The sequence below is a fragment of the Micromesistius poutassou genome (genome assembly GCF_964030765.1).
Source record: "Micromesistius poutassou genome assembly, chromosome: 5".
Taxonomy (NCBI): Eukaryota; Metazoa; Chordata; class Actinopteri; order Gadiformes; family Gadidae; genus Micromesistius; species Micromesistius poutassou.
The window spans coordinates 20,716,520-20,739,408 of record NC_140275.1 but is presented as its reverse complement, the minus strand read 5'-3'; the positions used below and the strand labels follow the sequence as shown (position 1 = coordinate 20,739,408).

General features: G+C 47.6%; 2 protein-coding genes across 2 annotated transcripts in view; both read right to left on the bottom strand.

Moving 5' to 3' along the window:
* Window positions 1–11,176, bottom strand: part of dtx1 (deltex 1, E3 ubiquitin ligase) — a gene marked incomplete at its 3' end in the record, with an annotated part of 39,607 nt that extends 28,431 nt beyond the window's left edge. The window contains exons 1-3 of the mRNA XM_084468216.1: window positions 10,851–11,176; window positions 10,605–10,758; window positions 9,469–10,128 (exon numbers count right to left, since the gene is read on the bottom strand). Of these exons, the coding sequence (XP_084324342.1) occupies window positions 9,469–9,715 (247 nt within the window). The 5' untranslated portion in view covers window positions 9,716–10,128; window positions 10,605–10,758; window positions 10,851–11,176. The remainder of the gene's footprint in view (window positions 1–9,468; window positions 10,129–10,604; window positions 10,759–10,850) is intronic.
* A 2,539-nt stretch (window positions 11,177–13,715) lies between these two features.
* On the bottom strand, window positions 13,716–20,163 carry ccdc92 (coiled-coil domain containing 92; the record flags this gene model as incomplete). Its single annotated transcript, XM_084467760.1, has 4 exons — window positions 20,111–20,163; window positions 17,319–17,486; window positions 16,365–16,406; window positions 13,716–14,551 (listed from the first exon to the last, which is right to left on the bottom strand). The coding sequence occupies exons 2-4, from the start codon at window positions 17,452–17,454 to the stop codon at window positions 13,716–13,718; spliced, it is 1,014 nt and encodes a 337-aa protein (XP_084323886.1). The 5' UTR covers window positions 17,455–17,486; window positions 20,111–20,163.
* Between the last annotated feature and the right edge of the window lie 2,726 nt (window positions 20,164–22,889).

Genomic DNA, 22,889 nt, shown 5'->3' with positions numbered 1-22,889 from the left:
TCCGATGACTCATGTCCCCCCCTGGCCAAGTGGCATCCATTTGAGGGACTGTGTCTGTGTGTGTGTGCGTGTGCGTGTGCGTGTGTGTGTGTGTGTGGTGCATGCGTCTATGCTGAGGAGTGGAGGTCATAGAGACCGGTTACTGGCACAGAAGTTGGTCCGATCCACCAGACATGTCTTACCAAGAATGAAGTAAGATGTGGGTGAGAGAGAGAGAGAGAGAGAGAGAGAGAGAGAGAGAGAGAGAGAGAGAGAGAGAGAGAGAGAGAGAGAGAGAGAGAGAGAGAGAGAGAGAGAGAGAGAGAGAGAGAGAGAGAGAGAGAGAGAGAGAGAGAGAGAGAGAGAGAGAGAGAGAGAGAGAGAGAGAGAGAGAGAGACCCACACCCACATTGATATTCTGCTGAGTGCTTTGGCTGCAAACAATCAAAATAAGTGATTGTTGTCCTGTGGGCGGGAGGTGTGTGCGAAACTGTGAACCTCCGGTTCTAGCACCATAGGTGTGTGTGTGTGTGTGTGTGACCATTAGCGTGTGTATGTGTGCGCGCAGGTTGTGCACAGGTTGGCTTGCGTGTGTGCCTGTCCCTGCCCTTGTCACTGCCCCTCCCTCTCCTGGTTCCCATCAGTCTCTGGGACAGTCTGTAGCCGTGCCTTTAAGAGCGCTCGCTAGCGAGACGCTCAATCTTTACTGCCAAAGGACAACGCTCGCTAGCGAGCTGCTTATTCACCTTTGTAAAGTCCCCACATCCAATGTATTCACCCATATGAGTAGCACTGCAAAGAGTTAGCACGTGAACGAGCTAAGAGTTAGCACGTGAACGAGCTAAGAGGTAGCACGTGAACGAGCTAAGAGTTAGCACGTGAACGAGCTAAGAGTTAGCATGTGAACGAGCTAAGAGTTAGCATGTGAACGAGCTAAGAGTTAGCATGTGAACGAGCTAAGAGCATGTGAAGGAGCTAAGAGTTAGCATGTGAACGAGCTAAGAGCATGTGAACGAGCTAAGAGTTAGCATGTGAACAAACTAAGAGGTAGCATGTGAACGAGTTAAGAGTTAGCATGTGAACGAGCTAAGAGTTAGCATGTGAACGAGTTAAGAGTTAGCATGTGAACGAGCTAAGAGTTAGCATGTGAACAAGCTAAGAGTTAGCATGTGAACGAGCTAAGAGTTAGCATGTGAACGAGCTAAGAGGTAGCATGTGAACGAGCTAAGAGTTAACATGTGAACGAGCTAAGAGTTAACATGTGAAGGAGCTAAGAGTTAGCATGTCAACGAGCTAAGAGTTAGCACGTGAACGAGCTAAGAGTTAACATGTGAAGGAGCTAAGAGCATGTGAACGAGCTAAGAGTTAGCACGTAAACGAGCTAAGAGCATGTGAAGGAGCTAAGAGTTAGCATGTGAACGAACTAAGAGGTAGCATGTGAACGAGCTAAGAGTTAACATGTGAAGGAGCTAAGAGTTAGCATGTGAACGAGCTAAGAGTTAGCATGTGAACGAGCTAAGAGTTAGCATGTGAACGAGCTAAGAGCATGTGAACGAGCTAAGAGTTAGCATGTAAACGAGCTAAGAGCATGTGAAGGAGCTAAGAGTTAGCATGTGAACGAGCTAAGAGTTAGCATGTAAACGAGCTAAGAGCATGTGAAGGAGCTAAGAGTTAGCATGTGAACGAACTAAGAGGTAGCATGTGAACGAGCTAAGAGTTAACATGTGAACGAGCTAAGAGTTAGCACGTGAACGAGCTAAGAGCATGTGAACGAGCTAAGAGTTAGCATGTGAACGAGCTAAGAGTTAGCATGTCAACGAGCTAAGAGTTAGCATGTGAACGAGCTAAGAGTTGGCATGTCTGACTAGCGCAGTGGCGGCGAACAGAGAGGCAAGCTGTCAGGATATAAATATGATGGGAATGGCTTGATCAGCAGATTCAGTCATGCCATGTTGGAAGTGACGCCATGTGTTGTTGTTTGCCTGCTCAGATGAAGTAGGCAGTGGAGTGTTATGACGAAGATAGAAAATACACAAATACATATTTTTTTTCAAAACCTACCACGTGACACTGTGTGAATATAGTGGAATTTCTCCAAAGAATCATCCGGCGTTTTCATTCCACATATAGCTGTTGATATGCTGGTCTATGCGTCAAAATGACATAAGACACAAACTTTTAAATAAAGACTCGATGCAGCAGCAGCAAGGAAGGAGTGAAGATTCTGCAGCCCGACTTTTGTTTGTCCAATCTTACAAATCCAGCGCATGCGCCAACCGGTCCCAGGATCAGGGCGAACAGACCTGCCACGCCGAACTCAGCGCTGGGGAGGGGGCCTCGACTGGGAGGCCTCCTCGGCGCTCCATGACATCTGACACACGCGCTGAGCCCCAGAACAAAAAAAAGCCCTCCCACGACCAGCTGTACTTAGAAGGATCACCGCGTCTGGGGAGGGGGAAAACGATTGAAGCTTGAAGCCACTTCTGCCTTCTTAAAAACAACTCGACTCATGTCAGCCCGCCGAGCAGCGGCGGAGAACGCTCCCAGAGATCAGAGTCTGGGTTTCACCGGGGAGACGAGGGACCGGGCTGAGCTCTCTCTCTCTCTCTCTCTCTCTCTCTCTCTCTCTCTCTCTCTCTCTCTCTCTCTCTCTCTCTCTCTCTCTCTCTCTCTCTCTCTCTCTCTCTCTCTCTCTCTCTCTCTCTCTCTCTCTCTCTCTCTCTCTCTCTCTCTCTCTCTCTCTCTCTCTCTCTCTCTCTCTCTCTCTCTCTCTCTCTCTCCACGGCTACCTTAACATCTGGCCGGTACAGTGGTGTGGGGTCCAAAAGTGTTTTAACGTCAGCAGGTTTCAGCAAAGGAAACAGCTGGATTCATTATTCGCCTCATTCATTACATTTTAACGACCCCTGTGTTGACTCCCGGCGACGATGACCTTTTAATGAATACACGTTCCGTCGTAGATCAAAGTGATGGGCGGCCGAAGCTATTGTGAGTCCGACGACGGCTAAAAATACACGCACGAGGTTCAGCCTTCAGCAAAAAAGACTAACAAACTGGTCCAAAAGCTCAGAAGAGAGACGTTGACAATGACCTCCTTGAACATCAAATGGTGATAGCATGACACAGCAAAAACAGTTATACACACACACACACCCTCGGCCGCAAAGAGATATTTTATTATTATTATTCTAATTCAGATTGAGTGGGCACTGCAGCCTTGTGTTGGTGACGCTGTAGACGATCACAAGCCACAGGCTGGGTGGTGGGAGAGGGAGTTCTGTAAAGCTGGACGGCTATTTGGCCCCCAAGAGCAGAATCTGCTTTTTAAAACGGGTTCAAACGGGCAGATCACAGGATTTGGAAATCAACGTCGTTGCTGTGCCAGTGGCGGCCCTCAGATGTACGCTACAGATCTCCTCTCGCTCCTCTGCTGATGCGTCAGGATGTGGCCGGACCGGGCCCCGGTCGCCAAGGAGACCAGACAAACTACAGAGAGCCAAGGCCCCGTCACCATAGGAGCCAGAGAAACTACAGAATGAACGTAGATGGCCAGCAATACATAGTCTACTTGTCCTGTTTGGTCATATTGGGATTTATTTAATTGACCTTCCACAAACCCCAAAGGCCCATTTCCATAGAGCGTTTATTTTACAGCCAACTTCTTTTTAGGGTTCATCTTTTTTCAAAGTGGTCTGCCTTTTTGTGCGGTGCCTCTCAACAAGCTTCTCAGAAAGGCAACCAATCGTGTATGAAATGGGGCGGGACTTGTCACCCTGGTGAACATGGAAACGGAGGAGGGACTAGCTCTTTCCATGTCTATCCTAACTTTAGGAGGCTGCTGTGTCAAATATAGATGAAAAAAATGAATCGTCGTCCCATAGTCATTCAGTGACGGTGAATGCCATGTTATCATAGAGACAGAACCTGTGAGCAGTGTTGTTCTCTCTCACCGCACCAGAGCTCTGTCCCAGGCCTCCATCCCAGCCCTCCATCCCAGCCCTCCATCCCAGCCCTCCATCCCAGAGCTCCATCCCAGGCCTCCATCCCAGCCCTCCATCCCAGCCCTCCATCCCAGAGCTCCATCCCAGTGCTCCCCAGCGTCCTGCCAGTCCTCTCCTGCCAGTAGAAGGGTTATGTGGACACGGCCCTGAGGAGGCCCCTGTTCAGAATGAGGTCAGTGATAATGCTATACATTAATACATTGTATTAATTATTGAGGAATCATGAGGTTGAAAATATTAGAGAAGATTCAATATTAGCCTATTTTCTGTATATTTATATCCAATATCAGGGGCGCCCTAACCTTGCAGAGGGCCAGAATGTACATGTTGGTCCTCTTTTGTCAGCCTCTCTATCTAGAGCACTGAGCTAGCCTATATATATTATACAAGCACTACTTCTAGTGTGCCCTGTCTATTCGTCCAAGTCCATTTAGGCATGTGCAGTGACGTGAAAACAGAACCGTTTGTGGGGAGAAAACTATCGTGCCAGGGTATGCACTGATCTGTATCTAGGTTTTTACAAAACCTAGATACAGTTAGGGTTGCTGCTAAATACTCGTTTCGAATATAATGGAAGTCAATGGCTCACCAAATGCCGATTTCGGAACGAGGAAGAGAGAGTGTGTTGAAGAAAAATCATGACTGATGTACACCTTGAGATAGTCAATGTCAACAATCCTTAGCAAGCAGGCCGAATCTTTTTAGCTTGAGGTAATAAAGAAAGCAACAAGTATTTCTGTTAAGATGCGTTCACAGCAAAATGCGCGGCGCCAATACATACAAAGTCAATGCAAAGACGCCAATAGATGCAAATTATGACTCGAAGGGCACGGGGCGAGCAACGCGGTAAACAGGGATACATGGTGGGTAATATTATACAGTAAGTTTGAATCTTAGCGTTGACGGGAATGATAGATAGCAGCTTTTAGCGTAAGAATCGCAATATAGCGGCGATCGCGGCGCCAAGTGATTGAGGTGAATTATCGTATACTTATACACTTATATTGATTTTCTTTCCAAAGGTGTATATCAAAACGGGTATTTCAGATTTTTAGGTGGCTCATTATCGACATTGCGTCATAGTCTCAGGAGAATAAACGCGTGTATTCAACGGCACACCTAACAGCATTTCTCTTCCTTGAGCTGCTACTATAGCCTCCATAAAGACACACTTAATCACTGGTGCGCATGGGCAGGATGTCAATGAGCAGAAGCCCTCACTGCCATGTGAAGTCAACCCAACATTTGCGTATGTGTGCGTGTGTGTGTGTGTGCCTGCGTGCGTGCGTGCGTGCGTGATGGAGAAGGCGTGGGGGTGAAAGGGGATCATTCCATAGCGGTGTAGGTAGGATCAAACACCCCTCTGGGGATGAAAATGGATCGATCCCCTGCTGGCTAGAGGCCAAACCATTCCTCGCTTGCAGCTAGATTTATCGTACCTGTATATACCCTATATATATATATATATATTTTTTTTTTAAACGCTGCATCTGTCGGAGCTCCGCGGCCCGTGGTTTGAGGAGGAGCAGACGGGCCGGTCTGTGGTGACCTGGAACGGGTCTTTTGTGTAACGCGCTGATGAGAGGGCGGTGAGGGAGGACTTAACTACAGTCCACAGACTCATAGAAGTCAGTGACGCGGTGGGCTGCGTTCCCCAAGGAGCTCATCCCAGCAGCCCTGCAGAGGCTCAGTGAGGGAGGACCATTAACACACAGTCTACCACCAACATACATACCCACACACACGCACACTGCCACCAGACACACATACACATCAAGACACACACAAGGACCTGCCCACTCACACATACCCACACACACACAGCTGCGATGTACACACAAAAACAACTTTACGCATGACGCCAACATTTCGCGGAGGCAGGGAGTCCGGCACACTCCATTGCGACTCACCAACACCCAAACACAAACATGCACATCACACACACACACACACACACACACACACACATTCAGCTGTGATGTACATACACATACACACACAAACACCCACAACACAAACATGCACATCAACACACACCCATGTCTGCACCTGCTCACACACACACTGACACACACAAACAAACACCTTTACACAAAAAACACACTCCGTCACGACACACACGCACACACCCACACACACACACACACACGACGGGACGCGATGCACACAAACAAGTGCAATGCCTCTCTCCAGGCCCAGGTGTTGCCAACCAACCGGCCTCAGAGAACACAGGGTGACAAACACTCACCTCAGAGGAGAAGAGCTCCAAATGAGCCGCAAGCTCCCCTCTACATGCTGATTGGACCACAAGGACTGGCGACTGAAATGAACGGACCCCACCCCCTAGGTTACAATCGGTTTACAATGGAAGGGGGGAAGGGGGGGCGGACGGACGGACGAGGAGGATGGTGGTGAAGGTGGTGAAAGGGGGGGTTGGGCTGGTCATTAATCAGGACCTGTTGTGACAATTGTGTCCCGAGCGCCACAGTAGCTCACGCTCCAGCGCCACGCCAACGGCACACGCAGGAGCCATAAACAGAGGTGGAGCCGCAAGGGCTGACGAGCTGCTCTCTGACTGCTGGTCATCCCTAGGCTTGCACCCGCACGCACGCGCACGCACGCACGCACGCGCACACACCCACACACCCACATACACAAACACACATACACACACACACACATGCACACACTCGCTCTCTCTCTGATCTGTTCTTTTATGTCCCTGAAAGTAAAGATGGGGGGTGGGGGAGTGCGTAGAACAGGAGCAGCGTAAAACATGTAAACACGGCTCAGTCTGTCCCAATCTAGCTGAAGGACGTGCAAAACAGAAAACACAATCTCTCGACGCGCCGGAGCAAAGGCTTGTTGCAGGTTGCGGGGCGTGAGAGATGAGATCACATATCAAGGTCTACAGTTTCAAAACACGTTGCGCAATCAACCTGCGCTTGAATAGGAATACCTGAGAGAGTAGACCCCCCCCCCTGTTTATCTGGCGATTGGCCTTAGCTTTAGTCTGAAGGAAGCCTTTCGGATTCATAGCAATCGACCGATGAGGGGCTGCAAAGCAAACTGGTCCCGCCTCCGAGGCTTCGGTTCCCTTTGGTCAAATGTCCATGGGAAATAACATGGCGTTTTTGAATGATCGTACATAACAAACTCTACATAACAAACTCTGTAGGTGGCGAAGAAGTAAAAGCTGCGTCACGTTTTTGAACTTGGGAGAGTCGTGACGTCCGAAGTCTGCGCAGATCTGCGTTAGCATAATGCTTCTTCATAATAGTTAACTACTTTAACGGCACCGACAATCCAAAGCTTCAGTGGAGACTAGATGGAAAAGGTGTGTTGTTCAAAACGTGACGCAGCTTTTACTTCTTCGCCACCGAGGGAAACGGGAGCCTCGGAGGCAGCAGTTATTCTTCATCCGCCAAGACCCCTTTGCCCGATGTCCTCCTCTCTAGGCTTTGAATAGGAGTATGACAATCATTTCCGCTTGCGTCCATCATGCCTCTTCAAACGTTAATAGTAAAACATCTCTTTTCCCGCCTTGCACGTTGTGCCCTGCAGTCTTCAGGTTGCTGACGGCGCACACATTTCATCGGCCTCTCGCCACTGAGAACAAAATCTATTTGTCTTCAACAGTTGCCTAAAGTCCCTCGGCACACCCCATGTGAGTGAAATGTGTGTGAAATCAAAAGAAGCCATTTGAGACTGAGACACTGGATGGATTCTGAGGTTATCAAACACATCGCATTCACAATAGCACTTGGCCCTTGATAAGAAATATTAGCCAGGGGGGAAACAAAAGCATGTTATAACTCATATCCTTGACTGTATGATAAATACCTTGCTTTTCATGCCTTCAATACTTAAATACAATAGGTTGAGTGCAGACATGAACCTAATGCCCTGTACAAAACCTTCAACAGACAGTGAAAGAAACTAAATTGAACAGAACTCCCTGTTCTCACCGTGCAATCGCACAGAATATCCCCTCGCTGTGACCACAATAGCATAAAAATGGCATTTTACATAATGGAACGGAGTAATAAATCCGGGGTCAACGTGACATAACTTAAAGGACTCCTACATCACAATGGCCAGTAAATGATAACGACAACTCTCTATATTGTTGCCATGCCGGCGATGTAATGAAGCGAGCGGTGCTCCGTGATGCAGCACTCATTCGCCTCCCGAGCCCATCGCGGCGTGGTGACCTTTGGCAAGGTCACAGCCTCTCTGCATCCGACATAGACATCCAACACAGACCACAACAATGACAATGGATCCCAATACAAATGAACCGAATGGTTCATTTGTATTGGGATCCATTGTCATTGTTGTTTATTGCACTGAGGCACACGAGCGGAGTTGCCACAGTTGGTAATATCGTTGCCAAGTAACATCACAGGCTTGGTTTCAATCTCCTGTTGTGGCGATGGCTGATAGCTCTACCTGTGGCTCATCACCGGTCCCTGAAGCAGACTGGTAACGTTCTCACTCATCCCCTCCAGTGATTACATAAGCCCCTTCCAAACACAGAGAGAAGCTGGCTGTCCCGTTTTAATTGGCCGTACACGGAGAAAAGCAGGCGATGGTGCCCAGATGAAGTCGGAGACGATGAAAAGCATGCAAAGTGTATTCCTTTTGTTTTCACCAGAGTTGCACTTCACCAACTCTCGTGGATGCACATCCTGCTCCATTTAATTGCTTGTGGGACACTGCTCAATGCTTTTAAAGGTAACCTGAAACCGGTGGTGTTGCCTCAGTATACTGTCCCTAAAGGACAACCAAACTCCTTGATCCTTTTAACGCCCTTTCAATTCAGCTCCTCCAGCAGAGGACAGGTTGGTCACGATAACGCTAACTCAGCAGGTAACCAGGTACCAATAACAACCCATGACAGCTCATGCATGGAAAAGCATGGGTTTAACCTAGGGAGCGAGTCATCTAGTCATCTCTGTTTCGCTCACCAGCTTCTACAAAGAAATCAAGACTCACTTGTTCGGAGTTCAACTAGACTGCATTGCTTCCCCCCTTACCCCCTCGCACCGCTCTAATGCACTTATTGAATGTTGTACGTCCTGGTACTTAATGCACGCACTTATTGTATGTTGTACGTCCTGGTACTTAATGTACCTTATTGAATGTTGTACGTCCTTGCACTTAAAAATAGTACTTAGCATTATGTAGCATCTTATCCTAGCTATCTTTGTTTGTAAACGTGGAATGGGTTAACCTAACAGTTTTGAGTGCTTGGCACTTGGTTCTATGAACATGACAGCCACATATATTGTTGTTTCTCTTTCTTCTGACAAATATACATATTGTAAGTTGCTTTGGATAAAAGTTTCTGCTAAATGCCCTTAAAGTAAATGTAAAAAAATGTAATCTACAATGCAAACCGATCTACAAGTGGTGTCGGGGTCCGGCTCCCGTGTAACACTCCCATAACGACCCCTGGGGGGTCGGGGGGGCTGCTGCTGCTCACCTGTGTCCTGGCGAAACTGGTGCATGGACTGCAGGTCTATGATGTAGGGCGTGAGCTGGCCGTCCACCTGTCCCAGGACCACCGTGCCCCGGGCGTCCCCCTTCAGGACGTTCTCCACATGGTGGCACACGGCGGCGCTGTAGGGCCGCCAGCGCCCGTGCTCGTTCAGCCACTCCCACACCACCACCCTGGCCAGGTTCTGGGGGGGGTACCCCAGCCCGCCGACCCCGGAGCCCGGCCGAGCCATCTCCTAGTCCGGGCCGGGTGGGGGGGGGCCAAAGGTCTCTGCTTGGCGGACGTGTGTGTGTGGTCACAGGTTGAAGGGGGGGTCAAACAGTCAGAGTGTGGGGGAGGCGTGTCCCGGGGCTAGAGCACCCCCGCACCACGGGGGGTCAACAGGAAACGCAGACCAAGGTCTTTGTAGCGGCGGATGGAAAAGCTTAAATCAGCGAGTGCCATGACGATCCGACTGGATCCACTGTCGGGAGTGTGGGAGGGGGGGGTCCCACTGCGCATGGAATGGACTGTCCGTTGTGATCAGGCCAACGTCTCGGCTCCTCTTTGTTGGTCTGGCGGGGGGGAGGAGGGGTTGGATGAGCTCTGAGCCTCTCTAGACCTCCACGTTTAAGCAGTGCACAGGTACAGGTTGGTTCTCAGAGACTAGACAAGAAACAAGGCAGAAATAATCACAGAAAATCATTACAAATGTATTAACAACACACATACATCACAACATCTCCTCGATAGCATATGGACCAACAGCTATCGTCAGATGAATATATGCCATAAAACCCTGCTAATTTTTGTTGTTGTTGTTGTTATGTTTACTATTTCTCTTCATGGATACAATCAACAAGAATCGCTTCAACAAGAAGCTTTTGCTAAATCCAACCGTGCAATATGAAAACCGGACCGATTTTCAATAGACCTCTGTAGGAAAACTCAATAGTGAAAATAGACAAACTCGGAAGCCTTCACTATTGCATAAAGGCTATCGCTTATTGCATTACTCACATTTAGATTTGTCTAGCCTACAGTCTGAATGTAAGGCTGAATGTGTGCGGTCCGAGGCAAGCTCGTCGATGTTGATATTGGTAATCATGTACAGCAGGCTTGTATCGATCAGCCATACAGACCTGTGGGTTGATCCGTCCAGGGAAGCGACACCGTATCCAGTATCCAGTACCCAGTCACGGTGTGAGATAAAAAACAGAGCATATCCTGAAATGCAGATTCGCATCACTCATGTTGTCGTGAAATCCAATTTGCACCCACATCTTAAAGCTCCAGCTGTAGGATGAGAAAACAACACAATCAAATATAGAAAAAATGCTATTGTTGAGTCTCAAGGACCTTGATTTTTTTTTCAATGCACTACACACCAGTGCTATCCGGTTCCACTCCGTTTGGTTAAAGTAAATCCCTGCTTCTCAAAAACAATATTCCAAACGAGTTGGGGTTGCAGAGCCGCCTGCTATACTGCTTTAAATCCCACTCTGTCGTCACTTTGAACCCAGAGACGTAGTAAACATGTCCAACGCTGTCCCCAAATCACGCACCAGAGGTCCGCACGCACCTGAACGCCTGGCCGCCGGGAGCCCCGTGTTTCCAAGGCTACAGGCTCCGCTCACAGGGCGACGCGATGCTGTGAGGAAGGAAGCGAAAGGATGCTGCGTCGCTGGTGTCAGAAGATGGAGCCAGGGTTAAATCAATGACTGTCACGTCCAGGCAATTTCCAAGCAGCTTTGTCTGAAACCGAGTAGCATGGCTACATCAATTTTACACTGTATGCAAATTGGCATGGCCCTCATTAACATAACCCCTCCTTCTAATCGTTTGTCAATAGCATTGTTTATCACACAAATTCATTATTATTTGAGTTATTTGAAAGGAATTAATACCCCAGGAAGCTATGCCTTGAAGAGCCGTTAATACCTATATGGTCAAGAAAAGGGAACAAATTAACTTAAACGCATAGGCCTACTATCCGTGACGTGCTGTGGACCCCGATTCTCAAAAGGGGGATGCGAACGCAAACCCAGCAGCTGGTCTAATTACGACCCAGGACATCCCCATTCCCAGGTCCTCTCACTACTGTACCTTGATTTGATACAATAACAACAATAATAAGTCAATAGTTAAGTGTAGTAAACGTGGGAGCACTAAAAAAAACGGCTCGCTGGCTGTAAATGAGGAAACCTTTGCAGTACCTTTGATTGCGTTGGTAAAATATATCAACCTGTTGTGATCCTTCAAATTAATAAAAACAAGATTAAGGCAATTATGCGTAACATTGACCGATAATTAGTCCCTCCACCTCATTTTATCAAACAAACAAATATTGTTAACTTGAAAGATTGCAATTGACCCTTTTGACCGTCGTAACATAGCTTTATGATAGCATATCGTCTTTATGAGTTAGTTTGTGTCTGGTCTAACGGGTCTAGGCTGACCTCCAGCGGCCGTTTGATGAAACAGCATTCAGCAGTCCAACAAAACAGAACAGGTTTGACATCTTTTTATTAGGTTAAAACAGCTTAAAGCGATCTATAAATTGATATTTTTCACGCTACTGCAAGTGTAACACTAGCCAGCTCTGCCAGTGTAGTTGTAGGGTGTGTGGGTGAGGTTAAATTAATTAATTAATTAATTCGTTAATTAATTAATCAACTTAGCATAGGAAGAAGAGTGTAAGCAGAATATACAACATCATACAGATCTATCATCTATCATTCATTCCTGATTAGAAAGATAGTCAGAATAGTCATAGTTTCTCCATGTAAATAGGAAAAGTGCATTAAATACTTTCAGGACTCAAACATTAAAAACACAACAGAACCATGTGTGCGCCGTATGACTGTTGACAGAACAGCATCATTTTTGATTCATCTGTCGATTATTTAAAGCACAAACAGCAGCGAAGAAATATTCCAATGAGCCGATACATGTTGAGGATATATATTGGCATTTCTTAATGTTTATAGATCGCCAGAAATATCTAGATAATATATAAGCGATCTGAGCAGAGGACACATACATCACAACAGGTTTGCCTCAGAGATGTATATATATACTGTATATTTATATACTGTTGTGTGTCAAAGGAAAGTTCAACCAATTAAACAATTAGCTGTTCCAATGTGCTACTACTGCTTTTTACTATCAGACGCATTGTTTTGACCGTCTACGTAAAATGAACGTTTTTATTACCAATGTATATATGTTATACAGCTAATATCAGGAGTATCTGCAACAAAAAAAACAACCTTACATCAAACATGAACATTGTTGAGAAAAAACCGACTCAGAGACTTCAGTTCTTATCTTAAGCCTCTCTTACTCCCTATCTCTCTCTGGCCCGGGACACATGTTGATGCATAAGTTAAACTGTACTTTTCAACATCCATACCTCCAATATCCTTTCCAACAAACAACAAAAAAAAGGGGAAATTCGGCCTGGTTTAACATATTACAGGATATTACATTGCACATATTGCGATCCTACAGTAGCATGACTATACCGATATGATGAAAAGACCTTTATGTTGTGAATACTAGTTTAATTCTGCGAGTTCTATCCTAGAGATGCTGCTGAAAATACTTGAATATACGTATACAGACTACGTTACAGAGAGACTGTAGTCCACAAGAAGGAAGACGGATATTTGATCGATTCACCACTGTTTTCTGTATGGTTGACCCAATTCAGCAGGCACTAACGCAGGTATTTGGCGGAGTAATTATTGTATGTGCGAAGACAGTGTTGAATGTAAAGGAGGGAAACGCATAAAGAGGGATGAGTCACCTGGGTCTAGGGGAAAACATTTGGCATGCTTTAAAGATGTCCTTCACTACGTTAAAAAAGTGGTATTCATATAAAGGTTTGATAATGCTTTTTTTTTCATTTTACTTCTAGTGTTGCATAAAAAGCAGGCTGCACAGTGGGTCAGGCTCCTTGCTGCTCTCATCGTGTGTGTGTGTGTATTTATACTGTTGTTGCTTGTTGTTGCTGTTGTTGCAGTGTGTGTGTGTCTGTGTGTGTCAGTCAGTGTGTGTGTGTGTGTGTGTGTCCGTATGTGCTAGTATGTGCCTGTACGTGTGTGTGTGTGTGTTAGTTCATGTGTGTGTGTCTGTATGTGCGTGTGTCCGTATGTGCTAGTATGTGCCTGTGTGTGTGTGTTAGTTCATGTGTGTGTGTCTGTCTGTATGTGTATGTGTGTGTGTGTGTGTGTCTGCGTGTGAGCGTGTCAGACTGTCCGGTCGGTCTCAGAGCGCTTGCGGACCACCTTGCCGCCGTTGACCTGGTCCACAGCCAGAGTCTCCAGCTCCACCTGCTGCGGCACCTGCGGGGCCGGGGGCGGGGCCCCGTGGGGGATGCGGTGCGCCACGCCCACGTGCACCCGGTGCTGCCGGGCGGGGCTGTGGCGCGGGCTGCCGCCGCCGCCGCCGCCGGTCGGCGGACGCTCCGACGCGATGGGCGGGATGAGCGCCGGCCGCTCCCGCATCATCTGCGGCTCCAGGGGCTCCCGCGCCGCCCGCAGGAAGGGCGTGGGGTCCGGCATGGCGTCCACGGCCTCCCGGAGCACGGGCCGCCGGGAGCCGTCCTGGCCGAGGCGGTACACCTCCGTCACCTCGGGGTGCAGCGGCTGCGAGAGGCTCTTCTTCATGCGGCGGCGGGGCGTGTCGGGCGCGTGGCGCTCCTTGGCGGCGGCGGAGGCCGGGGTGGGCGGCGGCGTGGGCTTGTAGCAGGAGGCCACGGGGCTGCTGTTGGGGCTGGCCTCCGAGGAGCTGCCGGCCAGCAGCTTCTTCTTGGTGGAGTGCAGCTGGGAGGTGAGGTAGGCGATGGTGCCGGCCCGCTGCTCCAGCTCCCCGGACAGCAGCGCCAGCTTGTGGCTCTTGATCTTCAGCTCCTCCAGGTACTTCTTCTCGCGCTCCTTGATGGTGTTCTCCAGCACGCAGATCATGGCGTTCTTCTGCTCCAGGTCGCGCAGCAGCTCCCGGTTCTCCACCTCCTTCTGCTTCAGCTCGTCCTCCAGCTCCTCGCACCTCCGCTGGAGCTCCCTGCCACGCACCTCACTGCTGTCTGTACAGTAGCCAGCGCACACAAGCGCACATGCACACACACACACACACGCGCACACGCACACGCACACGCACACGCACACACAGACACACAATGCACAATGTGCAAACCTTATGACACATGCAGCATGGTAATATGATATACATGGTAAACCAGTACATAGATGCTTGTTCAAATAACATGGCAAAGTGCCAGCAGACCCATGCTAAGGAACTAGCCACACACACACACACACAACCACACACACACACACACATATATATATATATACACAGCAGATATAGTAACGCAGACTCATCCGCTGACAGCGATAAATGGTGTTTTTGCATGGACCCTTTAAATTAATAATGAGTAGAAATCATTAGGCCATGAAATGGTTGGATTCCGGGCTTCCTCTGCTGTTCAGCATGCAGATTCTGGTGGTACTCAAGTGCTCCCCACGTATCGCCTCTGAGATTCTGTCAGCTTCACTACTTGTGAATAATGGTGCAAAAACATGTCAACAACAGATTTTTAATTCACACTCACTCAGGCAGAACATATGCCCATGTATTATTAGGACTGGGTCATATTTCTGGTAACAATGTAATTGTTCATAATGTGTTCTGGGCCACATGCATCCCTTACTGTAACAGTTCACATCAGCATGTGAATCATCCCATTGCTGCTGCACACATATCCTATAATCAGGTTATTCATGTGAGCCCGACCACAGACGGCCATTGAGCGAGACAACAGGCAGTGGGGGACATCAGCTGATGTTAGCAGGGGGGAGGGGGGACTCATCTGCAGCAGAGACACACACACACACACACACACACACACACACAGAATCTCCAGTCTCATATTACAGATCTGCTAGAGAGCCCAGGGCTCATCTCTGACCTTCATCCCTGTTATCTTAATGCCTTTTCCCCCCCCTCCACCTACTCTATCCCTAACATCCTCCATTATATGCACCTCACAAGCCCTGAAAAAAGTGCCAAATATGTTTATATATATAATTTAGATATAAAAACAGGGGTCTTTTTCCAAAACCTATTCTTGATGAACTGAAATCATTGCTGCATCCTGACGAATACCCCGGTTTCACACCCAGTTGTTTTAGGGCTGTCATTGATTTGCAATAGTGTTGATGTTGTTGAAGAGGAAGATTATCTTGATTTATAACTACTTGTTTTTTCTTTTCATTTGTGGTTGTTTTTGTCATTGAATTGCCAATTAATCAGGGTACGGGAGGACGGGATGGGAGGTGTTGGGCAGGGTGTGTGCGTGAGATCATCTGTCTCTGTGGTCCCCCATCTGGACTGCTGCCTGATGCAGGGTCCGGCCACGCAGTCTCACAGACACACAACATGTGTGAAGGGAGGGGTGGGTATTAAATCAACTGGAGCCACGGATTGTTTTAATTCATCATTGGTTTCCTGTCCCTGTTCAGAACAGCCATTCCAGGGGTAGAGCCTGGATGCCTTTCCATCCAGGGACAGCCTGTATATCATTTTATCGTGCAGTATCTATACTAATTCTAACATGTGTAGGAACTTGTTCAAGCTAGCCTAGCTAAATTGAAGTGTCACTCTAGTAAGGGAAAGTATGGTACATCATAGTTAGCCGGGTCATTGATGCACAGCTTATGTCAGCAATCACCTGTGACCCTGTATACATATCAGGGGACTGAGTGGCATCGTGAGCCCAAGATTGGGAACCCCTGCATTGGTCTTACAGCTTGACACATTAGAAAGGGGGAACTGTGTTGCTGATGTGTTTGTGTGCGTGTGTGCATAGGTGTGTGCTGTGAGGTGAGTGATCTTACCTGAAGGGTCAGAGCTCCTCACAGTCAGCTCGTAGGTCAGGTCTGTGGAGAGACAGCGTGATGTGATGGTCAGGCAGACAGCCATGGACCCATCAGGAGGGCTGGCCTTTGTTTTGAGTCCACATGCTGGTCTCTTATACATAGCATACCAGAAAACTATAGCCACTGCATTGGTGTCTTTGTCAATGCTATCTCCTTAATATAAACAACTCCTATTCCCTAAATCTATTATTTGTGTTTAGTGTGAGTAAATAAAGGGTATGAGGAAGACATCAGAAAGGGCGGGGCTGGTATTACAGTAAAGAACTGAGTCAAGTGTTTGATCATTTATCCAACCATCCCAAATATAATCTCAACGTGCTGCACAGGCCCGTGTTCAGGTGGAGTCGGGTTGTCGTCCCACTCTCTCACAGGAAGGAAACCGTTCCCAGACTCTTCAACAGGGACACATAAGAAGTAAGTGTCCTTCCAGCTAACAAATTTGGCATACACATAAATAAGCTTAGACAGCGACTTCAGCAGAACCAGGACACCAAACTGACTACAAAACCAATCTGATGATGAAGCATGCTGATTTTCTTTTAGCTATTTATGCTTATGTCACTGTAAGTTTAATGCAATAAGGCACTTATCATGATGTAAATCTATGGAGATCGTCAACCTATCATGCAAATTGCTAATCCCAAGATTCAGATTGAATATTATATCTCTGCCCATAACGCACCATGCAGCACTGGTCAGTTCACTGCTCCCAGATCAGAAGACTGCACATGAAAAGCCATTTTCTTGGGTGATTATGCTATTGCTCCATATTGAGTACAACATATTATAAGGCATCATTCATCTGCTGGCGGCGCTCCGTCTGATGATTCCAGACGGTGATATCCAGTATCCCCCTCTGAAGCCTCTCTATGTGAACCTTATACCAGTCATTTGCATGGGGGGAGCAGTCACCTGTACAGTGCTGCTGTAGTCTTTTGATCTCAGCGTGGAGCCCCTTCAGCGTGCTGGCATGGTCCTGCTGGAGGAAGAGCAGGTTCTTCTGGGCACTCTGCAGCTGGTTCTCCAGGCTGACGTTAGCAGACGCCATGGCCGGCTGTGGCTCGGGCCCACGCACTGGACCTGGGGATCAGGGGTGAGAGAGAGGGCGACAGAGAGTGCGAGATAGAGAGAGAGAGAGAGAGAGAGAGAGAGAGAGAGAGAGAGAGAGAGAGAGAGAGAGAGAGAGAGACAGAGAACGAGAGAGACAGAGCGAGACAGAGAGAGACAGAGAGAGCGACAGAGAGAGAGAAAGAGAAAGAGATTATGATAGACTTTAATTCCTTTCCGACCGCACATTTGGAGTGGAGACTTCAGTGTGCTGCCAGCGTTCTGCTTTGTCTGTGATTATGTCTTGATAATGGCTTCAAGCTAATGAGCTTTTTTTCTAAATGGAATACGGGTCAGGAATAAATTGAATAGGAAATACGTAAACAAAAGATTATGATCCGACGTATACTACTTTTTAATATCAGATCTATAGTATAGCCTCAGCAGTAGATACACGCAGAGGGATAATATTTACCCTCAAAACAGACGTATCAACACAATAACCCTACCTCCAGACCCCCACATCCGCCCACTCTCTGTTGCCCTCTACTTTAGTCGAGGCCCTGGTCCTCTGAAGGGCCTGAAGGGTATAAAGAGAATAGCCATCTGGGTGGTTTCCTCCTCTCACCCTCTCCCGGGCCAGGGCAGAGAGTCCAGAGCACATTGATCCCCCCTCCCCCCACCACCACCCTGCTGTAGAAAGCCCCGCCCTGCCACTCCTTTCCCCTACTCTCTTCCTCTCCTATCCTCTCCTCTATCCTCTTTTCTCTTCTCGATTCCTTTCTTCTTCTGTCTTTTCCTCTTCTATCCTCTTCTCTCTTCTCATTTCCTCTCATCTTCTCTCTTTTCATGTCCTGTCCCCTTCTCTCTCCTCATTTCCTCTCATCTCCTTGCGTCTCCTTTCTTCTTTTCTCTCTTCCTCTCATCTCCTCTCCTCATCGCGTCTCTGGCCTGGCCTCTCCACCCCCCGTCCCATTCATTTTCCCTCCCCTCTCTCCCCCAGCCTCGGCTCTCATCATCTCACTACTCATCTCCTTCTCCTCCTGTTTACTCCCCTCCTCTCCTGCTGTCCTCTGAACGATGCGTGAGTGTGCTTCAATAAAACATCCCAGAGCTTCTCTCGCTTACATCATCAGCTGGTGCTCATCAATAATACATCCTGCGTCACCCGCTTTCTCGGACGCACCACTCAGTTAAAGCTTGTTTTCCTGAATCTAATTAGTAGTTATAGGCTACAAAATACCCTCACCCGTACTGAGTTATAGTGTAGAACCGAAATTAAACTTAAACCCTCACCCTTAAGTCAAACATGCATAGATGCCTCAAGACAACCAACATATCCATATCCATCCCAACAGCCTGAGGGATAATCCAGAGCCTGGCGGAGGAGTGTCTCCTTCCGAGAACGATGACAACATCTCTCCACCCCATTCACTCAATAACTGTCCATTAGCACAATTAACCTAACAAAAGAAACGTCTGCCGTTGCCCCATGAATTGATTTAGGTTCCCCTAGAATCATTTCCAGAATCAGGCAGGTTTTTTTTAATGGGAGGAGAAGCTTATTTTATTTTTCATTTTTAACCCCACTGTGCACCCTCTCTTCCTTTTACTTCATAATACACAACCAGCATTTCCTCACACAGGGCACATAAATAATCAATGAACTGCAGCAGCATGACACACTAGCTACCATACTGAGCCACAACAAGCTTTAGCTTGTGCTTCTCATCCAAACAGGATAATATTTGCATAATAGATCATGTATCCACAAAATTGGAATTGGTGCTTACACTCTTGACGCTAAATGTTACCAAACATTCAAACTTCAGTGTCTAAGGGATACTAGGCAGATCTAATCGATGCATCTTCTACAAAGTTGTTGACTAGCGGTGTGGAGCAAGATGTATACAGTGTTTTGAAACTGAAAGCAAGACCCAAAACAGCCAACAACAGCATTCAACTAATTACAACACGAACGACGCAATAACAACCCCTAAACACCCACAACACAGAAGAACCCAAGACCCAACATCCCCCAGCTACATGACTAAAACGAGCCGGACGTGAATAAGGCGGATACTTTAATTTCAGCACCTGCATTGCGGACAGCACCCTGAACGCTCCCCACTCCTCGCTTCATTAATAGGGCGCCGACACACAGAGCCAACACTCACCTCCTCCTCCACCAATCATTCCATTTAAGGATAATGACAAACATCTGACGACATCTGTAATTATCACATTGAAGGGTTGTCTTCGTAAACAACAGGCCTAGAAGACATTACTTCATTCCATCCCTCAACATTTCGGTGGTAACACAAAAACCGGAGAGTTAACGACCCCTGTCACCGCCTTGTTGTAGCACTGCATGAGGTGATATCACCACATCAATAACGCAGCTAGCCGTTAGCCGAGCGAGCTAGTGGATAACGCCGATGGAGAGGAGGAGCTGTCCAATGTCAGCGGATGCAAAGCGAGCCGCGTTAGTTAGCCGAGCGGCTAACCAGGGCTGGAGAGAAGCCCGACACTGTACACAGCGTCTGGCTCACCCCTCCGGCTCCCCTCCGGGCCCTAGTTAGCCACCCTCACCAGGGCTCACTAGGACCGGAGATAGCAGCGGGAGAGGCCAACACTGTACGCAGCGTCTAACTCACCCCTCCGGCTTGAAGTCGCACCGCTGGTCGAGTGCTGGGGTGGTCACCGAGCCCCGTCAGCTGGTCCCAGTGCTCCGCGGACGGTCGAGACGTGCTGCCGGCCGGCCGGGTCGAGAGCTCTGCTGCGGACAGTCGAGTGTCGCCGAGCCCCACCAGCTAGGCACGCGCTCCTTTACTCTGCATGTCTCCGATGCTGTCGCACGCTCGAGCTCCTCGGCCGTTGGAAACGGGGGGCGGCTGCGTCGTCGTCTTCACGTCTCCCCGAGCTACTAGACACAATAAAGCGATGCATGACGGGTAATGGGAGACAAACGATGGTCGCATTCTGACAACGGTGGGTTGTGTACGCTGCGTGTGTTTAACGAGCTGTGATAATTATGATGATTGAGTGACATCAAAAGGACAAGGATGTGCCTCTGGTCCACTTACATTTTCGACGGTATTAGTTGACATCGTCCATGTTGTCAGGGGTGTGTTAGTGTGGCGTGGCTGATGAATGGCGTCATCACCATGGTAACTGTCGTGTCACATTTAGGGTAATGGCACATTTGCGCCATCTAGTGTGAGTAAAAGATTATGCATAGGCCTATCAAGTATATATTACAATGTCACAAGTGTTTTTCATATGTGAACATTTTTTAATAAAAGAAACAGTTCAGAAATAATAATTGAAATAAGAATGACATGTTATAATGAACAGGGAGTTACAAAGAAACAGATGTCTCTCTGTGTTTAGCTCTTTCATCTATCCCAGCTGATCTTTCCTATTTATTTCTGCCCTCTCCCCGGTGGATGGCATCCGTACCCCGACCACTAAAAGTGTTGGAATTAAGAGTTGCTGCAGAGTTTGGGCTACAATGAGGTATGGCACCACTAAGACAACACTAGTGACCATTTCACCTTCAAAATGTCTCTGGCAACCAGAATTCCTCAGTGGCACAGCTACTGGGTTAAACGATATGAAATAAAAGCAAAATAAGAGGGAAAATAACTTATTGAATAAATGGGATTATTGTCTCGCTCCCAAACTATTATTTTTCAGAAGCATTCTCTAATCTCTCCATGGATTTGGCATGATTTTCACAGGGATTACATTCTTCCCATGTTTCCATTTTTTAGTGGTTCTGGCACACCGCCCGGACCCTTATGTTACGCAGCACTGACCCCAACCAACCATTATTGGAGCAGAAGCCGAGAAATACACACTCAAGCACACCCCCTCCGTACCCTGTACTCTGAGGTCTGATGAAAAACGACACTCCCCCTCTCCCAGTGGAGAGCCATTCTTTCATTGTGATTTTTGTTAGCTATGGACTATTGGGGAGTCCACATGGGGAGTCCCCATCCCCCATGTGTATACATATACCATATATCACCAGGTGGTAAAACAACTTCAGTGCGGAAGAAAGAAAGTAAACAAGTTAAACAAGCACAAACGCGTCCCCTGCCTCTGTACTGTTTTTACAGAAAATGACCAACGTGATGCCCTATAGACCCCGTTCGCTGGGCGCAGGCCCCGCCCCCCCCCCTCCCCCCCCCCCCCTTGGGGGGGGCGGTGAGGGGGAGCAGACTTTTAAGGGGGAACTGTTAAGCTTTTGGTCGGGCCTGCAGCAAACGAGTCAAGGATCCAGGGGCTCCGAAAATAAGCTGTGGCTCCGGGCTACTTACTCTGTAGATATTAAATGTAGATATTGTCGGGTCTCATTTTCAAGGCATGAATAGTAAAAAAACAGATTTTTTTTATTGTGCTATGGCAGCCTGATTTACATGTGGCACCGCTTTACTGCCCGGACGGTGTCAAGTTGCCAATACTAACACTTCTAAGGTTGTAATAGTTTTACTGTTATTATATAGAGGTTGGCAAGGCAAAACAATCCACAACCCAGGAAAAACATAATTACATTTTCCAACAGGTTTTTTTTTTTTTGACTCTTGGATTGAATGTGTCGTTTATGTGATCAGTTGAAAGGGAGAACACAGTGTTAATCACCGGAATAGACATACTGTCATGTGGCGCGAATGGCATTCATCAGCACCTTCACTGTGAGATTATTCATCCATCGTAAAATAGGGCTGCTACATTTAAGGATTTTTCAGACGCTTTTGTTCAAAGCAACTTGTAATGGTTGATACACACATTCACGGCAGAGTCAACCATGCAGGGCGACAGCCGGCTCGTCGGGAGCAGTTAGGTCGCTTGCTCGTTGTCACCTCGACACCTGACCTAGCAACCTTCCTGTTACAAGTCAACCCGCTCTACCTCCTGAGCTATGCCGCTGCTAGTTATATTTTAGAAAGACATTTTAAAGGAAATGCAGGCATTTGCATTTCCACGTCTAACAAAGTGTACTGATGCTGGACACTGTTTCGACACAAGGCTACTGGTTCTGATTTAGAACTCCACCTTTGCCAAACATCCTTTCTTCTATTTCGACGACATGGTGGGTGACTGGTGACGTCAGACTGGTGGACATTGCTGCCTTAAACAGACCGGTGAAAGTGAGAACGCTGGAGCCTGAGCAATGTTGAAGTGACACTTTAATTACCGGTGGTTAATGTACCACTAAAAGTAGACGTTGAAGAGGCTGTAACTCAAGGTGCCCACACAGCCAGACTCAGCAGTCCCTCTTTTTGTACTTTGTACTTTGAATTCCTCTGCACACTTTGGTAAAAGACAGAGTATGGTTTCACAAGAAACTCAGTTAAAGCAAAGTCATATATATTGGAAAGCATGTTGATTTGTACAAAGGTTTTGAAAAAGTATTGGATAATTAATCCA